A 17,767-nucleotide genomic window follows, 5' to 3' on the forward strand; every position below is an offset into this window, starting at 1 on the left:
TGAGACTTTCAAGAAGAGATTGGACTGCCATCTATCAGAAATGGTGTAGGGTCTCCCACTTGGGCGGCGGGGGGGTGGGTTTGGACTAGATGACCTACAAGGTCCCTTCCAATTCTGATTATCTGTTATCTGACTCTGTGGAAGTTATTTCATAGGCCAAATCAGTGTGAACTTACACAATGAGGAAATTATTCCCACCCTTGTTGCTATCAAGACATATCTATCTGCCACTAAATCTGATACAGCTGCATATTTAAATACACTTTGATAACATTTATTCAATAAATACTGTCAATCTTTCTCCAGGTAAGAATGGTAGGAACACAAAAGCATCCCAAAAGTTTTCAGATACAGTTCCACAGTGTTGCACATCTAACAATGTGTAGATCAATAAAAGGCCAGGCTGTTTTACCTCTGGTGTTAGGAGAACAGTATTCCCCAGTGTTTAGTGTTTAGGCCTAGGTAATGAGAAGTAAGCCAAAGGTACAATGACCCATGTGAATAGTGTGATACAAGTTCTGAACTATAAGGGGGAAATTTAAATATAATTTTGTATAATTATACTATAACCAAAAAAATGCTGATTCTGTTGTAAACAACAGACAATCCACTCTGTTCTAGTCAGAGTCCATCATGGCACCAGTGTTTAATGCTTAAGCCAATTATTTTCTTGGTTAGGTATGGTGTGAAACAAACACAATTGCTAGGAAAATTTGCATTGTAATTTCAACATATTAGCCAGGCATAGCAGTTTCTAGCAGCCTCAGGCAGCTAGACTACATTAAAAAAGCAATACTTTTAACATAATATAACATTCATAATACTTTACTTGATAACAAATTATGTGTTCTAAGTTTGTACAACTTTTTTTCATTTAAGATAATCTAATATTTAACATGGAAACTTATTATCAAAGTCTAAGTATTTGTCTGGATATCAGGTAAACTTACAGCCATGAATTATTTTTTATTTTGCTATATAAAATATTGATAATATTGATAAGGGAGATACAAAATATATTTTAATGGACAAGGATTAATTGATTCCAGTGTCAAAATGTTATTAATGTTGAACATACTCTTATATTAGATATTATATTGGAAGTTTGTAATTTTTGTTCCATGTTTTTAAGAAAAAAATATTGTTTAGTACATTAGTTTTTATTTAGTTGCAGTAGAGTAATATCCATTCATGTCTCTTCACATAAGCCCAGTTGGTTTTAATGAAATGTATTAATTTTACAAAAAAGGTTATAGGCTGCAAACACTTTTCCCTCTAAACATCCTTTTATTCAGGTCAGAATGACACATTTTGCTATCTCCTTGATTTTACTTTCCCCTCCCCCCAAAAAGCCCACTTCATTTGATAATTGACCAATGAAAAGGATTGGATGTGTTAAATACTGTTGTCAGGCCCTGTTTTACAATATGTACAAGAACTTAATTTTTAAATATGCTTTCCCCTCCCCAAATATAGTTCATGAGCATTTAGATATATTTTTAGATGCATCTAAATGTAGACACACAATTTAGGTACATGAGATAAGACATTTAGATACATGATTTTAGACACAGGTATTTATAAGTTTTTACAGGGAAATTCTACAGTGGATGAAAATTGTAAATTAACGTTGTGTTATATTCTTTTTTGTTTAATGGGAGCTCAAGTTGGATGCACAAGTAAGACCAGAACATTTAAAAAACACCAGATTGGAAAAGATTGATTTGAACCAATTGTTAATGGTTGCTAGAGACTGGAGAGTGTTTATAGGATTAATATTCTACATTCTTCTCTTGCCCGTCATATTTCTAGGGAACCCTCAGTAGCAAAGGGTTTCTTGCAAGTAAGAAAGGTATCTCTTTTCTAGCCATCTTATCTACAAAAGAATACTACAAAATAATAGTTATCTTTCATGTAGACTAGGTAAAGCTCACAATATTAGGAAAGGTAAAAATCTACTCTTTTCTTTGATGTACTGAAACATTTAAAGTGTATTGCTTCAAGACAACACACTAGCGTATTAAGAAATATTTACATAACAAGAATTACAGGCTAATGAATCTTTGGATTATTATTCAGACTTTTGCCATCTCACATCTCAATATCTGCATACTGATCCATATCATCAGAGGGTTTTCATCACATTACGATATAATGTTATGTAAAGAGGTTCCCTAATCGAGGTTAATTTTCAAAGGCCAAAGTCAGTGTAACAACTAAGGTTGTAACCAGATACACTATTTCTTTTTTACTCTAAAAAGTCTTACGCATTAGTGGCATACTTCTTTGAAATAATATTGGTGCTGTTATATTACCATAATTTGGATGGGATACTTTACAGATATACCTTTATATTTTCAAACTTAGACTTTTTCCTTTTAACCTGCAGTTTCTTCCTTTATTTATATTCCTTCAGTTTAACCTTCATTCATTTTTCTTCAACTCAATCCATATCTTTCATATTGGTCATTTTGCAAGCTATTCAATCTCCATAAATTGAGACTTCCAAATGGGTAGAGATGCAAATATTGCCACCTCTGAAGCTCTAGTAGCTTCCAGGGGCACTACTCCACTGGATATAAAACCTTATTTGTGAAATTGGGCCTCATGCATCATAAGGTTTTTTTTAATCTATCTATCTATCTATCTATCTATCTATCTATCTATCTATCTATCTATCTATCTATCTCCCATCTTTATTATTTTTACAAATAACTCAAATCACCCAGCTGACTTTGTAATCTCCTGCTTTCTAGCATGGTGCCTTAACCACCAGACCAAACTGACTCTTGCTGCTTGTGTACCAGTCCTACTACACAACCATTTCCCTACTTTGCTTGTTTGATGCTGTGACCAGATTGGTACAGGAGTTTTCCAGACTTATAGTTTTGGGAAACTTCAACCCTGCTTGTTCTGGGGCCACAAGTTGGAAGTGCTTCAGGAGAATGGCCACCACAGCAATCATGAATATGATCCAAGTTTTAGGCAGCCCCATGGTAGACTTGGCTTTTTCTCAGGACAGTCATAGCATCACCATGGTGTGTGTGTGTGTGTGTGTGTGGTGTTGTGATTAGCCATTTGTCATGTACACATCACACTTTCTTAGCCTTGGATTTTCTATGGAAGGAACAATTTAATTGGTATCACTCAAGTGCCTCATAGCTCTTGAGGGGTTCCAATGGAAAGTTGTGATAGTCCCCAACATTCTGCTTTATAAGTTGATTGAGTCTTGTTTGTTTGTTTGTTTGTTTATTCATTCATTCATTTTACCTTTATTATTCTTATAAATAACTTAAGATGGTGAACATATCCAACACATCATCTTCCTCCTATTTTTTCCAAAACAACAATGCTATGAGGTGGGTTGGGCTGAGAAAAATTGACTGGCCCAAAGTCACCCAGGTGGCTTTCATGGCTAAGATAAGAACCAAACTTAGGATCTCTTGCTTTCTAGCATGGTACCTTTACCACTAGACCAAACTGGTGATGACAGTTGAGTCAGTTCATGTCTATTTGAACTCTCTGGGCTCTTGGGTCTTGGAGAATGTTTTGGCTTTTAGAGGAATTTGATTAAATGGCATAGGAGTATGTCTGGAGTATTAATAGAAGAAGAAAAAGAACAAGAGCAAGCATGGTTAAGATTTTTTATTAAAATTATATTATGGCAATAACCTAAATAATTGCAATGGAATGTGCTGATGAGAACATGAGGAAAATGATTAACCAAGAGATTGTTCATAGTTGCTTAATGGTCATAAAAAACTTAAAAAGAACCTGCCCTAACTGATCAGTTAAATTTAGTGGCAGGAAGTTTGTACTTTTAGACTTCCAAGATTTATGTTAGCCCTCCTAGGTAAACCAGAGAGGAAACATACCTAGATGAGTTGAATCTACTTTATTGTTAAGGGTACAGTAACAGAATCTTGCAAGTCTGAAAGTACAAGATTCAGCACACATGGCTTCTGCTCAAACAGTGGGTAGTAGCCATAGCCAGGAGAGCCTTTGCACAAATCCATCTTATGCACTATTTGCACTAATTCCTAACTTGGGAACCACTGCTCATGATCACTCATTCATTAGTCACCATTGCAATACTTTGTGTGAGCCTGCTTGAAAAGCAGTCAGGAAGCTTTCCGTTGCTCGCCTGAGTTATGGTTCAGAGGAGTAGCATAGTAAATAAATAAACTTCAATCCACAAGATCAGACCCCCCCACCCCGCCTTTAGAATTTTTAATTCCTTCTCTTGGTTTCATTTATGCCCAGATTTTTCTTTCTTTAATTTCTCTCTCGTTCATCATACATGAATCTATTTATTATTTATTTATTAAATTTGATTGCTGCCTATCTTGTCACAAGGTAACTCTGTCACTCATTATGTTTTTGGTCCTTCCACACTTTCACCAAATTCTTTTGAGAAAGATAGTAAAAGTGTAAACTAAATTATCAGCCTTAATTGTGCCAATGCCACCTGCAACATACTGTGCTCAGTAGCAGTCTGTTTTGGCTTATTTTGGCCAAAATACTAAAGCCCAGCAAGTTCATACTGTTCTGTGCAAACTACACCCTGTAATTTAGAGACTATCATCATTCTGCCAACTAAGAGGTTAATGTAGTGTACTCACATTCAGTCATTTAGTACTTTTGACCAGTGTGGTTCTGTTGACTTACAGAAATTCAGAGTAAAATGTGTAGATTCCAAACCAGGATTTAGAGTTTCCTGCATTATATCATGATAGAACCCCTTTTCCTCCATTCCAGTCCCCCCCCCCCATTTATCTCCTTCTGCCCTTGTTAAATAAATTAAAAGTGTGGGATACTCATTTATTTATTTCACACCCATTTTTTTTACATTTATTCAACTTATTCCCTTTTCATCCACCTCCTTATAGTTGCTACTTACTCTTCCTTCCTGATATTTGAATCTTGTTTTTGTGACTTATTTGACAATATTTCAAAGACAGCAATGAAATATATATGAAACGTTATGTTCTGTTATTATTTGTAGGTCTATTATTATCTTTAGGATTTTGTGTCTATTGGCAGATAGAATATTTCTCCTTCTAATTACTGTTTCTTGACATTGCAGTATTAAAGAACAATCCATTTCACTTCTTGCTGCCACATTCTCCCATGAGTTAACCCTAAATTATTTTTTCCCATTAGAACAAGCCTGGACATGCCCATGGCAAGACACCATTCTTGGGTTACCCCTCCCAGGTAGGTTTTCTAAAGCTTTTTCAGAGGACTATTACATCCTATCCTTTGAGATATTGACTATAGAAACAGCCTCCAAAAGACATCTTTTGCCTTAATTTTTCCATGTCTTGAGCAAAATACTCAAGTTGTCTAGAAAGAAACAACAAGAAATCTTCACTTTTAGGATGTGTTGTAGATTGTACATTGCTTTGAGTCATCTAATGAATATTCAATTTACATCTATCTCAGGAATCTAGTTGTGTATGAATTGCAAATAAATAACTGTTGGTTGATATGTGCATTTTAGATATATCACTAACTAGAAATAATTCCTTGACTAATTTTCAGAGATAAATACAAACATTCTGTTCAATTTTGTTAGGCTTTTAATTGTATTATAGTTCTGTGGAAGAACTTGATACCCTGATTTGGTGCCTTTTGAAAGTATCAGGGCATGAAGTTGGTGACAGCTGTGATAGTGGTTTGGCAGTAGAGTGGATTGAAATGTGAAAGGTGTGGAATTTAAAACTCAGCAATCAGGTCACTAATATTTAGCAATTATTCCCATTTTGTGTTTTATTGTTCTCAGAACAAAATAAAGGAGCTGTTCATCACATTGAATAAGTCACCAGTTTATTTTGCATTTTTGTGAGGTATTTTCATCAATAGCTTATTTTCAGGTATTTTAAATATTGAGAAGAAACATGCTATTTTGGGCAATAATCAAGTTAACAAGCTGATGAATGATTGGGGTATTTCCTAGCCTTATTTAGGGTACTTATCAAGCAGTAAACACTATTGCTAGGTAAGAACACCAATCAGTTTGTTAGTACCTCAATCAGTATCTTTTATTGTGCTTTGATTTCTGCCTTAACTGAGATGTTTGACAATCACAGCAATGGCAAACAGCAGGACTCTAGCCCTTTAGCTGACAATAAAAAAGTCCCACAGTGTTCGAAAGTGATTGTCTAGTAAGAACAAGAAAGATGACCAAGATAAATAATGTAGCTTTCCTTGCTCTGATATTTTCTGCATATACAATGAAATACCCCCCACAGTCAGAATTGGAGTTATTATTTTTAATTATCATTATTCGATTTAGTTGTACACTTTTCTTTCTTGAAACAGGAGCTCACTTCATCTGGAAGACACTAGACTGTGGAAAGCTGCTTTAAAATATTACAAGAATTGCTTGTGTTTATCTGAAACAGTGTAATTCTGTTGCAGTATTTCATTTTCAATAGCCCCTAGACTAACTTTGCCTGGATATTTCAGATAATGAAGGCTTTCCCAAGTAGCTATAGCAGTTGTAAGTCAAAATATTTTGATGAATAAACAGAAGGTAATGAACTTGTAGAAGCCCATAAGGTTGGTATGAACATAGACACTGTGCTTAATGGCAGATAACATACAGAAGTTTGAGTTTGCTTTAGAATGGCAATTAAAAAGATGCTTTTTATGTCTTTTTAACTAGAAATGAAGCCTAGAGAATTAGTGCAAAAGATGCAGAATTTATTATATTATCAGAAAGCTATTTAGAATAATTTGTACAGATATTTTCAAATGTTGCCTTATCAGCAAATAACATTTCTGAAAAGTAGCTAGTAGGTTGAGACTCAGAACTTTCAATGGGCTCAAATTTGATAGGACATCAAGCTCATGTCTTACTATCTGCCACCAGCTACAGTTGCTTCACCCCCAGGTACAATCAGGGATATATTTTTTTGCTATAAATGAATAATTCACTTATGTGGCTGACAGTTACGTTGCACTGAATCCCGGAGGTAAGAAGAAATTGATGTATTCTAGAAACCACTTAAATAGTTTCTGTCTTTACTAGACAAATTGATGCGTGGGTAAATCATGTTGTATAATAATGTGCAAAAGGTGTTCATTTACACGTGTACTCCAGCATTGCATCAGTGTTGGCTAAACAACAAAAAATGAAGTTATCCCACTCAAACAAACTTTCTTGATATTCTTTTTAATGAATCGCCATAAATGCCTGTTCAAATGTCTGCCATATAGGCAAATGGTTGTAGGTGTCTTTATCCAAGTTATGCAATTGTGTGCCTGAAATACATAGAAAATGGTTTCCAGTCATATTTTATTCATAAAGGTCCAGTGGAAGATTAGGCTAATCACTGGTCTACTGCTGTTGTTTAATTTTTAATTTTTCTTTTCTTGGATAAATCTTCAACTTGGGGAGATTATTAACACAGGTACAATCTAGCCCGATAACAAAATGTTTGCTTTATTTTATCATGAAATTCGGGGTAGTGGTAGAGTAAACATTTTTACAAAGATCAGTTTATCATGTGGGGGGGTAGATTGGATACTAGATGTATATGTTGTATAATTTTATTTGATTGTTAGAAATATCTTTTCATAATTTTGTTAATAAATTTTCTTAATGTGGAGATCTTGTAAAGAAATAAATGTCAGAAAAAGTGTTAAATAGGGATATATATATCTGTATCTATCTAACTGACTGTCTGTCTTTCTGTCTGTCACAAGTAATTCATACTGCATTTCTATAAATAAATGCAGAAGGGAACGTACAGAGAGATATTTTAGTGGATTTACAGCCTGAGAATATTATCAAACTTTCAAGGCAGAAATCTAGCTTGCAAGTTTAGAATAAATGTACCAAAGGGAAGAAGGAAAATTATCTGTATTAAGAGTATTTCCTGTTCAACATTGTTCAACTTTTATTATTTTAAGCATTTCTATATCACTTCTCATTTAAAAGAAAATATGGAGCAGATCCGTTTGATTTCAGTAAGTTTTGGGGTGCACAACTGTTTTTCAGGTAAAGGTTGATTGATTTTAAATTAGTAGCCAGGAATTGTACTTCACAGAGTAGGTACAACCAATGCTAAAATTACATTTTATTTGATTATTTTTTAATGATGTCCTTTCTTAGCTTTGGAGTAATGGCATAAATAGAGCCAATGTCTTCTGAGGGGGTGAGAGAGAGAGAGAGAGAGTGACTGAAATTCTAAGGGCTGAAAATCATGATAGTCAATAAATATGATCGAATATATGCTTGGCAGAGCAGAAAAAGGAAAAAAATAAGCATTTGAGACAGTTTTCCACAGTTACATAGCTTCAGTAATCTCCAACTACAATGCAGTATGGATTGCCAAGTGATATTTCAGATCTTTCCGTATTAATTTTGTAAAAACAGAATATGTTTATTCCTATTAAAAAGTTATTTCTCCTATTTAGAGTTCCATTTTATGCCTAACATACCCATCAGACTTTTGGCGTAATGTCAATTAACATACCTCTTCCATAGGATATCATACTTACCTTGAATCCAAGATGTTTCTACAGTATTTCTTTCTCACACATCCAGATGTTTGGAGTAGAAAGAGATTTGATTTTTGTTCTTTACATCGTAAATAATTTGATTGATTTCAAATTGTTCAGTTAGTGTGTGCTGTAGATTTAACACATTTTTGTTGCATTATGGGAGGGGAGAGAAAGAATATTGCAGCACAAGATCTGCCCCTTTTGTACGTCCGTTGCAACATTATACATATGTAAGAAGTACAACTTATGTCACAGTACTTGGTTTGACTAAGCCATCACATTCTGCAGATGCCTCTGGTTGTTTCTGTTAATTTCCAACTCATGATTAATGCACTGTTAGGTTTATATTATTAAGTTATATGAAATGATATATGTATAATAATGGCAATATGTTGTTTTAATTGGAAAAGTTGGATTACATATAACATTAAGGGTTTTTTAATTTTATATTATATGGTAGCATTGCTTCTGAATATTTATATAGAATTTCAGTGCCTAGAGCTTCTAAAAGGGAACAGGCTATATACCATAGGTACCTTATATTTGTTTAATTTAAAATGGAAGGTCTCAATAAAAGCATATTTTCATTTGCAAATAATGTCATGGTTGATAATATCTACCAGGTATTTTATTTTTAATAGCTTGCCATATGCTAAATAGACTAGGTACTTTTCACTGCAATATCAGATTGATGCATTCTTTCTATAAATGGAAGGTTTAGCATATTTGTTATATTCTTACTAATTTGTCCTGTTTCAGTAGAGGAATGCTTGTAGTAAAGAAAATTCTAGAGATCACCTTGAAAAAACAAAACCTTGTAATTTTTATGTAACTTGAGGAAATAAAAGTAACAGGAACATTGGGGGAGTTGGATAAGTGAAGCTGGATTCTTGCTCTTAAAGGAATCTAAAACTGAGTCTAGTTAAGTCTTGAACTTCAAAGGAAAGGCTTTTAATAAGCTGAGGGAAGTGGTATGTGGGATCCCATGTCATGAGAAGCTATGCGAAAAGGAGGCCAAAAGGATGGAGCTCCTAAAATTGGAGAATTTGAAAATACAGTTGAAGGTAGGTCAAATGAGGGAAAAGTATGAAGGACAGCAGAAAAAGCCAAAAGGCTTAGGGAAGATCCAAAAACAGAAAAGAGGGCATATATAAAATGGAAAAAGACCCAGGTCGCAGAGTAGAGAGAGGCTGCCTAGAATTGTAGAACAGAAGAGTGAAAATACAAAGGATGCTAAGAATAAAATAGGATTCTTTATTTATGTTCAAAATATTAAAAAGGCTGTGGTTCTGTGTAGATGGCAAAATACTAGTAGGTAAGAAATGAAAGGCAGATATAAAGTACTTTACTGTGCACTGGCTAGCTTAATACCAGTTCTTGAGTTAGATCCCATTTCAGATCATAAGGCTGTGATGGCGAACCTATGGCACGCGTGCTGGCGGTGGCATGCAGAGCCATCTCTGCCGGCATGCGAGCTGTCACCCTAGAGCAGGTCCACTGCACAGGTGCACTTGCTGCCCGCCCACCAGCTGATCGCTGGGTAGCTGCCGCGCATGTGCGGGGGAGACGCATGCGCATGTGCAGAAACATGCAGCATGCATGGGGGGGGTCACACATACATGTGCAGAAAGGCATGGTGCTTGGGGGTCGTGCATGCATGCTCAGGGGGCCTGCCCCCCCATGTGCATTGTCTTCTGGGTGCTGGCACATGAAGACAGAAAGGTTAGCCATCACTGTCATAAGGATTTGTTTTAAAGAATTTAGAGATCAATTACTAGAAATCAGTATAGTGTTCTCAGGAATATTGCCAGACTAACATCTCATTTTTGATCAGGTAGATTGTGATAATTCTGCAGATATAGTATTTTCTGCATTCAGCAAATTATTTGGTGTAGTACTCCATGGCATGATAATTATTTAACTGAGTATATTGGATTGGATGGAGGGAAGTAACAAATGTTCTGCAAGATATAAAAAAAGAGCACTAGGTAAATAGCACCTATATAACTGGCTTTAAGCAGAAACCTAGTTAGTGGTGGGATGAGAAGCTACCAGGGAATCTTAAAAGCGTACACTAAATTGGAAGGTTGAAAGAAAAAGAAAGTACAATCAAATCATTTTGCACCATTACCAAAAACACATAGATGTGTTTATATAATCATTGGTACTGAGCTAAATTCAGGAGCAATTACACTTTCTCTTTCTGACCAATAAGCTGACGTTTTTCTGGTTTGTTTTTCTGGTTTGTATCTAATGGTATATATTTAAATATGTAGGGGAGAGTTTTGCAGGGATTCATAGCAATCTATGCTATTATAAATATTTTTTTCTGAATGTCTACATTAGTTTGTACAGAGCATTCATTCATTCATTCATTCATTCATTCATTCATTCATTCATTCATTCTATATACCTAACCATTTAGCACACAATTCAGAGTGGCATCCATTATCATATAGAGTCATGTAAAGTCCATAAAATCTTATAGTAGAAAAACATAAAAAACAAACCAAAATACAAAGCAAAGAAGTACAGAAAAGCTTCAGGAGGATATTTTAATTATTTTGGATTTGTGGATTTGTGTTATTTTTCCTAGACATCTTAAGGTTCAGTAAGCTGCATCTCAAAAACGTATATTATTTTAATTGAAAATTCACCCAAATGCAAGTTAGTTCAAACATCAAGCAATTTCCATATATCTGTTGTCAGCACTGTTAAATGATAACTAGATAAGTTTGATGTTGGTTATAAATCTCTTCTTCCAGTCACCATTGATTACCAAGGCCAAGTCAATTAAAGCATCTCAGCCATGTTTAACAGTGGGATAAGAGGAATCAAAACCAGTCTTTTACTGTAATATATATCTCATGAGATTATACATTCAATTTCAGATATATTTGAATAATATCAATTTAACTAAATATTGAATATATCTACTGAATGCTCCTCAGAGAGCAGCTTTTCATTTTCTTTTTCAGGGAATGTAAATCAATATAGTTTAATTTCCTTTATAAGGCTTTTGGAAGGCACTTTTTATATCAATAAAAGTAATGTGGGTGTGTATATCTTCTATCATATATAAAATGCAGTGATATATTGTACAAACTTTTACAGTTTTATTCTACTTTGTTTTCTAAAATTCAATTATTTATAAGATGCTAAATAATTTAATACTTTAAATTTTAATTATCTCCAGCAATTATCACTTAGTATTCTGTTCCAAACTTTTAATCACAATAGATTTCACTTCCTTTTTAAATCTAGAAAATATTTAAAATACATTGGCTTATCAGGAAAATTCATTCTTTTCCTTTCAAAATGTAATACAAATTCATCGTTTCAACTCTTCATTTTCTATCTAGACCTTTCTGAAAACTTACATAACATGTATTCTCTACTCTTATGTAGATATCTCACCAGTATTTGCCTAAATTCAATGCACATACACACAGGCTGAAATTTTGTATTTAAATTTTGAAAGTAAGGAACATAATGTAGTTTCTTCTAAAGCCTTTTCATTTGAACCTGCTGTTGGAGAATTGGATAAATGGGAAGTGTTTCTCTTTTCCCCATAATGTGCAAAACATGTAAAAGCAAGTGAAAAAAATAATGCATAATTTAGTCATCAGTTTGGGGCCCCGCACAGAGCCGCATAACATTCTTCACCTCTCTACTATGAATATTGCCTTCCTCTAGTTGATTATGTATAATCCTGCAAGGATGAGCTGTACTTCCAAACTGTAAATTGATGCTGTGTGAGAGAAAGAACACCAAATAACCATTTCCATGTGACGCTAGTCTTTGCTGTACTGGAGCAGCTGTAAAGAACTGCATTGAAGATAGTTGTTATTCAGAAACTGCCTGCAGGTAGAGATTGAAGTGAATTCACAGAATTCCTGTTTTCAATGTTAATTGCTCCTATCATATTTTCATTAGAATGTAGGGTTGGCTTTGTTATTATTTTTATCACAACTTGTATTTTTACACTGGGAAAGCCTACTATCCAAAAGAATGTTTACAACCTTGTGTGCAGCTTGGCTTTTGCTAACTGGTATATAGAATACTATGTTGCATTTATTCTATATAAAATACAAAAAAACTAAATTGAATACTCTGCAAGTCAAGCTTTATGCAAAGAAACTTTATGTAAACACTACTGCTATCTTATTCAGAATATTTTCTAAAATATTGTTTCTAAAATAAAGGAACTAATTCTACAATATTTGGATACCCCTTCCAGACAAACCATTTGCAGTTGCCAGGAAAAGCACCAATGTGAGAAAAAGTGCAGTATATGTATATACATTATAAATCATTATATGGTTTTCTTTAGAAATGCTTTTTGGGAGATTTTTGCAAGTAGTATTGTTTGATCTAGTGGTTAAGATAGCAGACTAGAAACCAGGAAACTGAGTTCTAGTCCTGCCTTAACAATTAAAGCCAGCTGGGCCAGTCACTGTCTTTCAGCTCAATCCACCTCACAGGGTTGTTGTGGTGGAGAAAACAGGAAGAAGAAGGAGTATTAGATATTTTTGATGCTTTGAGTTATTTATGAAAAATAATAAAGGTGTCAGGACTCTGGCATCCACCCCCATTTAAATCATGAATCTCTAGCCGCATCTCTCAGAGTTTAAAAAGAAGATTTATTAGTAGTGAACATGCTGGTGCTACCTGGGTGAAGCCGACTCTGAGACACATCATTCATTTCACCCTTGACCCTGGTCTTGTCCCACTGTCTTGATATATATTCTCCAATGGGACACATCCTTAGCCAAGAGAGCCAATCATGCTCTCCAGTAATAATCTTGCGCACCAAAAGCTTTGGTCACCTAGAGATTATCTATGAAGCATTTAAGGAATGTACTACTTCCCCCCTCCCTTTCTGCTGGCAACTCTAAAAGACCAGAGAAATATTTTTGAGTTGACATTTGTTCACTTCTGTTCGACACAAAAAGAAAACAAATTTATTGCAGGCATAGAACTTAGGGTTGTGAACTCCCCCCAGGCTTGGTCGAGTTTTCTGCATGGTACCTCATCACAAGGCGATCAGCTTGGACGTTCCTACTCTTTACCTAAGATGCCTCTGATAAGGGATCCACTTGATTAAATATTGAAGCTGTCTCCTGAGCCACCTTGAATCGAGGATTCGCTGCACCTCATATGACTCAAGCTCTGTAAAGGACCTTGGAATACTCACCTCTAATGATCTAAGTGCTAGAGCCCACTGCAACTACATAGCCAAAAAGGCATTAAGAGTTGTTAACCTAATCCTACGTAGCTTTTTCTCTGGTAATATCACACTACTAACCAGAGCATACAAAACATTTGCTAGACCAATACTCGAATACAGTTCATCAGTCTGGAACCCACACTACGTATCTGATATTAGCACAATTGAGAAAGTCCAGAAATATTTCACAAGAAGAGTTCTCCACTCCTCTACTCGTTGTAGAATACCTTATGCCACCAGACTTGAAATTCTAGAACTTGAAAATCTTGAATTACGCCGTCTTCGGTCTGACTTAAGCATGGTATATAAAATCATACATTGCAATGTCCTACCTGTCAATGAATACTTCAGCTTCAACCATAACAACACAAGAGCACACAATAGATACAAACTCAAAGTAAACCGCACCAAACTTGATTGCAGGAAATACGACTTCAGCAATAGAGTGGTCAATGTCTGGAATACTCTACCCGACTCTGTAGTTTCTTCCCCAAACCCCAAAAACTTTAACCTTAGACTGTCTACTATTGACCTCACCCCTTTCCTAAGAGGTCTGTAGGGGCGTGCATAAGCGCACCAACGTGCCTACCGTCCCTGTCCTATTGTTTCTCTTATTCTTTTATTTTTCTTATATGTACCCATTTCATGTATTCACAACTATGTATACATTTATACTTATTATCTTGTAAACAATTGGCAAATCAAATAAATAAATAAATAAATAAATAAATAAAAATAATGGGTTTGGCTCCCTATGATCATGCGGTCTGGGGGCTCATGAGTAGTGGCCTCAGGGTCGATCCCACCACAGGTTTTAAGAGGCTACTATGGAATTCCCTAACAGTCAGGGCAACTTCAGTTGCACCATGACTGGGTTGATTACCTTTACTATGGGGAAAGGTCCCATGAACTTTGGCCCCAACTTCTTACTAGGGAGCCTTAACCTCAAGAATTTGGTGGAGAGGTAGACATTCTCCCCCACCTGGAATGGCCTTTGCGGGGCCCAGTGTTTGTCTGCCTGTCTGTTATAGCTCTGTGCTGCTTTTGCCAGTGCCTTTTTTACATTCTCCCAAGTTGCTTTCAGCATTGACATCCAATCGGTCAGGCTGCCTGAGAAGGGGGGATCCCTTGGATACTCAGGCATTGGGACAAAGTCCATGTTGCTCACTACTTTGAAGGGGGTTAGTCCCCTGGGTTAGTGCTACTGTGAACAGCATTATTGTATGCGACCTCTGCAAAAGGCAGAAGGTCCACCCAATTGGATTGATGATAATTCACGTAGCACCTCAGGTACTGCTCTACCTCCCCCCCATTGGTACTTGGATGAAACTCCCTCCAAAATTTGGCTGTGAACTGGACTCCTCTGTCTAAGATAATTCTCCATGGTATTCCATGTAGGTGGTAGATGTGTTTCAAAAACAGGTTGGCTGAGTAACTGGTGGGCTGAGGATAGCCCGCTGCAAGGTATGAAATGTGCCTGTTTGGAAAATAGGTCTATTACAGTCCAGGTCACCGTGTTTCCTCCACTTTTCGGCAACTCTGCTATGAAATCCATTGCGATCTCCTAAGGGATTTCATCAGGGACTTTGGGGTCCTGGCCTGTGACCAGTCCCACATCCAATCCACTTTTCCAAGTTCACTCAAGGGGCTTCTTCCTTTTTGGGCCTGAGGATGGGAAAACTCAGCCTCAGAGGCTTTAGGAATTTATCCTAAAATTCCTAAAGTACTTATCTGGTTTTCTTTCCTCCACTCTTCGCTTCAGAATTCAAGGAGTGCTGATCTCCAGCTTTAATTATGCTATCAGCTTCTGATTGGCCCTGGCTGGAGGCCAAGTATTTCTCCTCCTGATAGCCCGATCTCTGCCATGGTTGTCTGAGTTTCTCTCCAGGCACCCCAGATGTCGGGGAGTGATCGGAGACTGGGACCCAGGACCCAGTCATTGATTTATTGTGAGAGTTGGCTTGCTGTCAGGGTTCTGGCATCCACCCTCATTTAAATCATAAGTCTCTAGCCTCATTTCTCAAAGTTTAAAAAGAAGATTTATTAGGAGTGAACATGCCGGTGCTGCCTGGGTGAAGCCGACTCTGAGACACATCATTCATTTCACCCTTGACCCTGGTCTTCTCCCACCCCCAGTGGGGCACATCCTTAGCCAAGAGTCATCAATCATGCTCTCCAGTAATAATCTTGCACGCCAAAAGCTTTGGTCACCTAAAGATTATCTATGAAGCATTTAAGGAATGCACTACTCCCCCCCTCCCTTTCTGCTGGCAACTCTAAAAGACCAGAGAAATATTTTTTGAGTTGACAAAAGGTACATAAATAAATAAAATAAACTGTACATAAACATGGGAGACTATCATTGCAGAAATATTAGGAACATTATTATGAGTCATCTCCAAATGAGATGGGCAGCACACAAATCAGAAAGGTAGGTAGGAGGTAACTACCGTGTTTCTCATATAATAAGGCCGGGTCTTATTTTTTTTTGAGCCCTGAAAAAACGGCTAGGCCGTCTTTTCGGGGACTTAATTCCCCCTTGCATCTTAGGGCGGGAGGCGACGGCTTGGATGTTGACCTCGGCATTGGTGGGACACTTTGTATCAGGATCAACGCAGGCAGCACCATATCCGGGTGTGCAACAAAAGTATTTCCTAACAGCAAGCCCCCGCCATTTCCCCCATTTCGCATGTTTTAATATAGGCCTTAATTTGGGGAGGGGCTTAATTTCATTTCATGCCTATAAAACATGCTGGGACTTCCTATTGGGGGAGGCCGTATTGTTGGAGAAACAGGGTAGATAGATAGATAGATAGATAGATAGATAGATAGATAGATAGATAGATAGATAGATAGATAGATAGATAGATAGATAGATAGATAAAAAATCTGAACAGGGAATACAGGTAATCCTTGACTTTCAACCATTCATTTATTGACCACTTGAAGTTACAATGGCACTCAAAAAAGTGACTTGACCTTTTTCACACTTACAACCATTGCAGCATCCCCATTGTTACATGATCAAAATTCTAATGTTTGGCAACTGGTGTGTATTTATGATGGTTGCAGCAAGTCCCAGAGTCATATGATCACCGTTGCAACCTTATAACAAACAAAGTCAATGGAGAAGCCAGATTTACTTAAAATGTAATGATTCACTTAACAACTGTGGCAAGAAAAGTTGTAAAATGGGGCAAAACATTCTTAACAATTGTCTTGCATAGCAAGAAAAAATTTGGGCTCAATTGTGGTTATAAATCAAGGATTACCTATAGTTGAGATTTTGCCACAAGCATGTTGACATAAAACATGTTGCTTCAAAGGGTGCCAAATAGAAGAAACACAAGATGTTAATTTGTTAATTTGACTTCACCATACAAACAGTCTGACAGCCCAATGATAATGTTTGAAAAAAATAAGTGGTGGAATTTCTTTCAAATACAGTTATGGAACTTGCAGAAATAGAATCTATAACAGCATTCTTTTATCACCTGTATTAAGGGCACGAAATTATGTACAAAATAAAGTTGTGTGACAAAACAAATGTAACAGGTCTTTTATTAATAAATAAAAATAATGCAGAATTTTGATGAAACCAACTAATGGCAGAAAATATTTGACAGATTGACACATTCTCTAAATCATCCCACCTTTTCCGCGCGCCGCCTTGCGAACCCCCCCCCCCCACCACCTAAGCCTTTTTCAATGCGGCCGCCGAACCCCCCCCCAGGCTGCGCCCCCACGGACCGGGGTTGGGCCTGCTCTAAATCCTTTAAATCTCTTGCTGTATTGACTATGTTTCTGTGTATTAGGGAACTACCTGTTTATGGCTTATGAAATTCTCATTGCATGTTGTTCAAGAAAACCATTTCTGTTAAATTTTACATCTTAATAAATGATAAGCATAAGATAAGAAATAATCTTTTAACAGATCATTTAACAGATTTAACAGATAATCAGAGTTGGAACGGACCTTGTAGGTCATCTAGTCCAAGCCCCTGCCCAAGCAGGAGACCCTAC

At 36.3% G+C, this 17,767-nt stretch overlaps 1 protein-coding gene and 1 long non-coding RNA gene across 15 annotated transcripts in view; one reads left to right on the plus strand and one right to left on the minus strand.

Moving 5' to 3' along the window:
* The window catches only part of NPAS3 (neuronal PAS domain protein 3), a 783,057-nt gene that overhangs the window by 193,210 nt on the left and 572,080 nt on the right, over positions 1–17,767 (plus strand). For 8 of the 14 annotated variants that reach the window (XM_087951821.1, XM_087951807.1, XM_087951808.1 and 5 more), the window contains one exon: positions 5,164–5,217. The exons of the other annotated variants lie outside the window; for them this stretch is intronic. In XM_087951821.1, coding sequence (XP_087807947.1) covers positions 5,164–5,217 — 54 coding nt within the window. The remainder of the gene's footprint in view (positions 1–5,163; positions 5,218–17,767) is intronic. 14 annotated transcript variants of the gene reach the window in all.
* LOC148133420 (uncharacterized) overlaps positions 1–17,767 on the minus strand; it is a 356,457-nt gene that overhangs the window by 42,551 nt on the left and 296,139 nt on the right. The window lies entirely within an intron of this gene.

This window comes from Notechis scutatus, chromosome 1 (assembly GCF_049901735.1).
Source record: "Notechis scutatus isolate UNSWTSFEM ecotype Mainland chromosome 1, rNotScu1.2, whole genome shotgun sequence".
NCBI lineage: Eukaryota > Metazoa > Chordata > Lepidosauria > Squamata > Elapidae > Notechis > Notechis scutatus.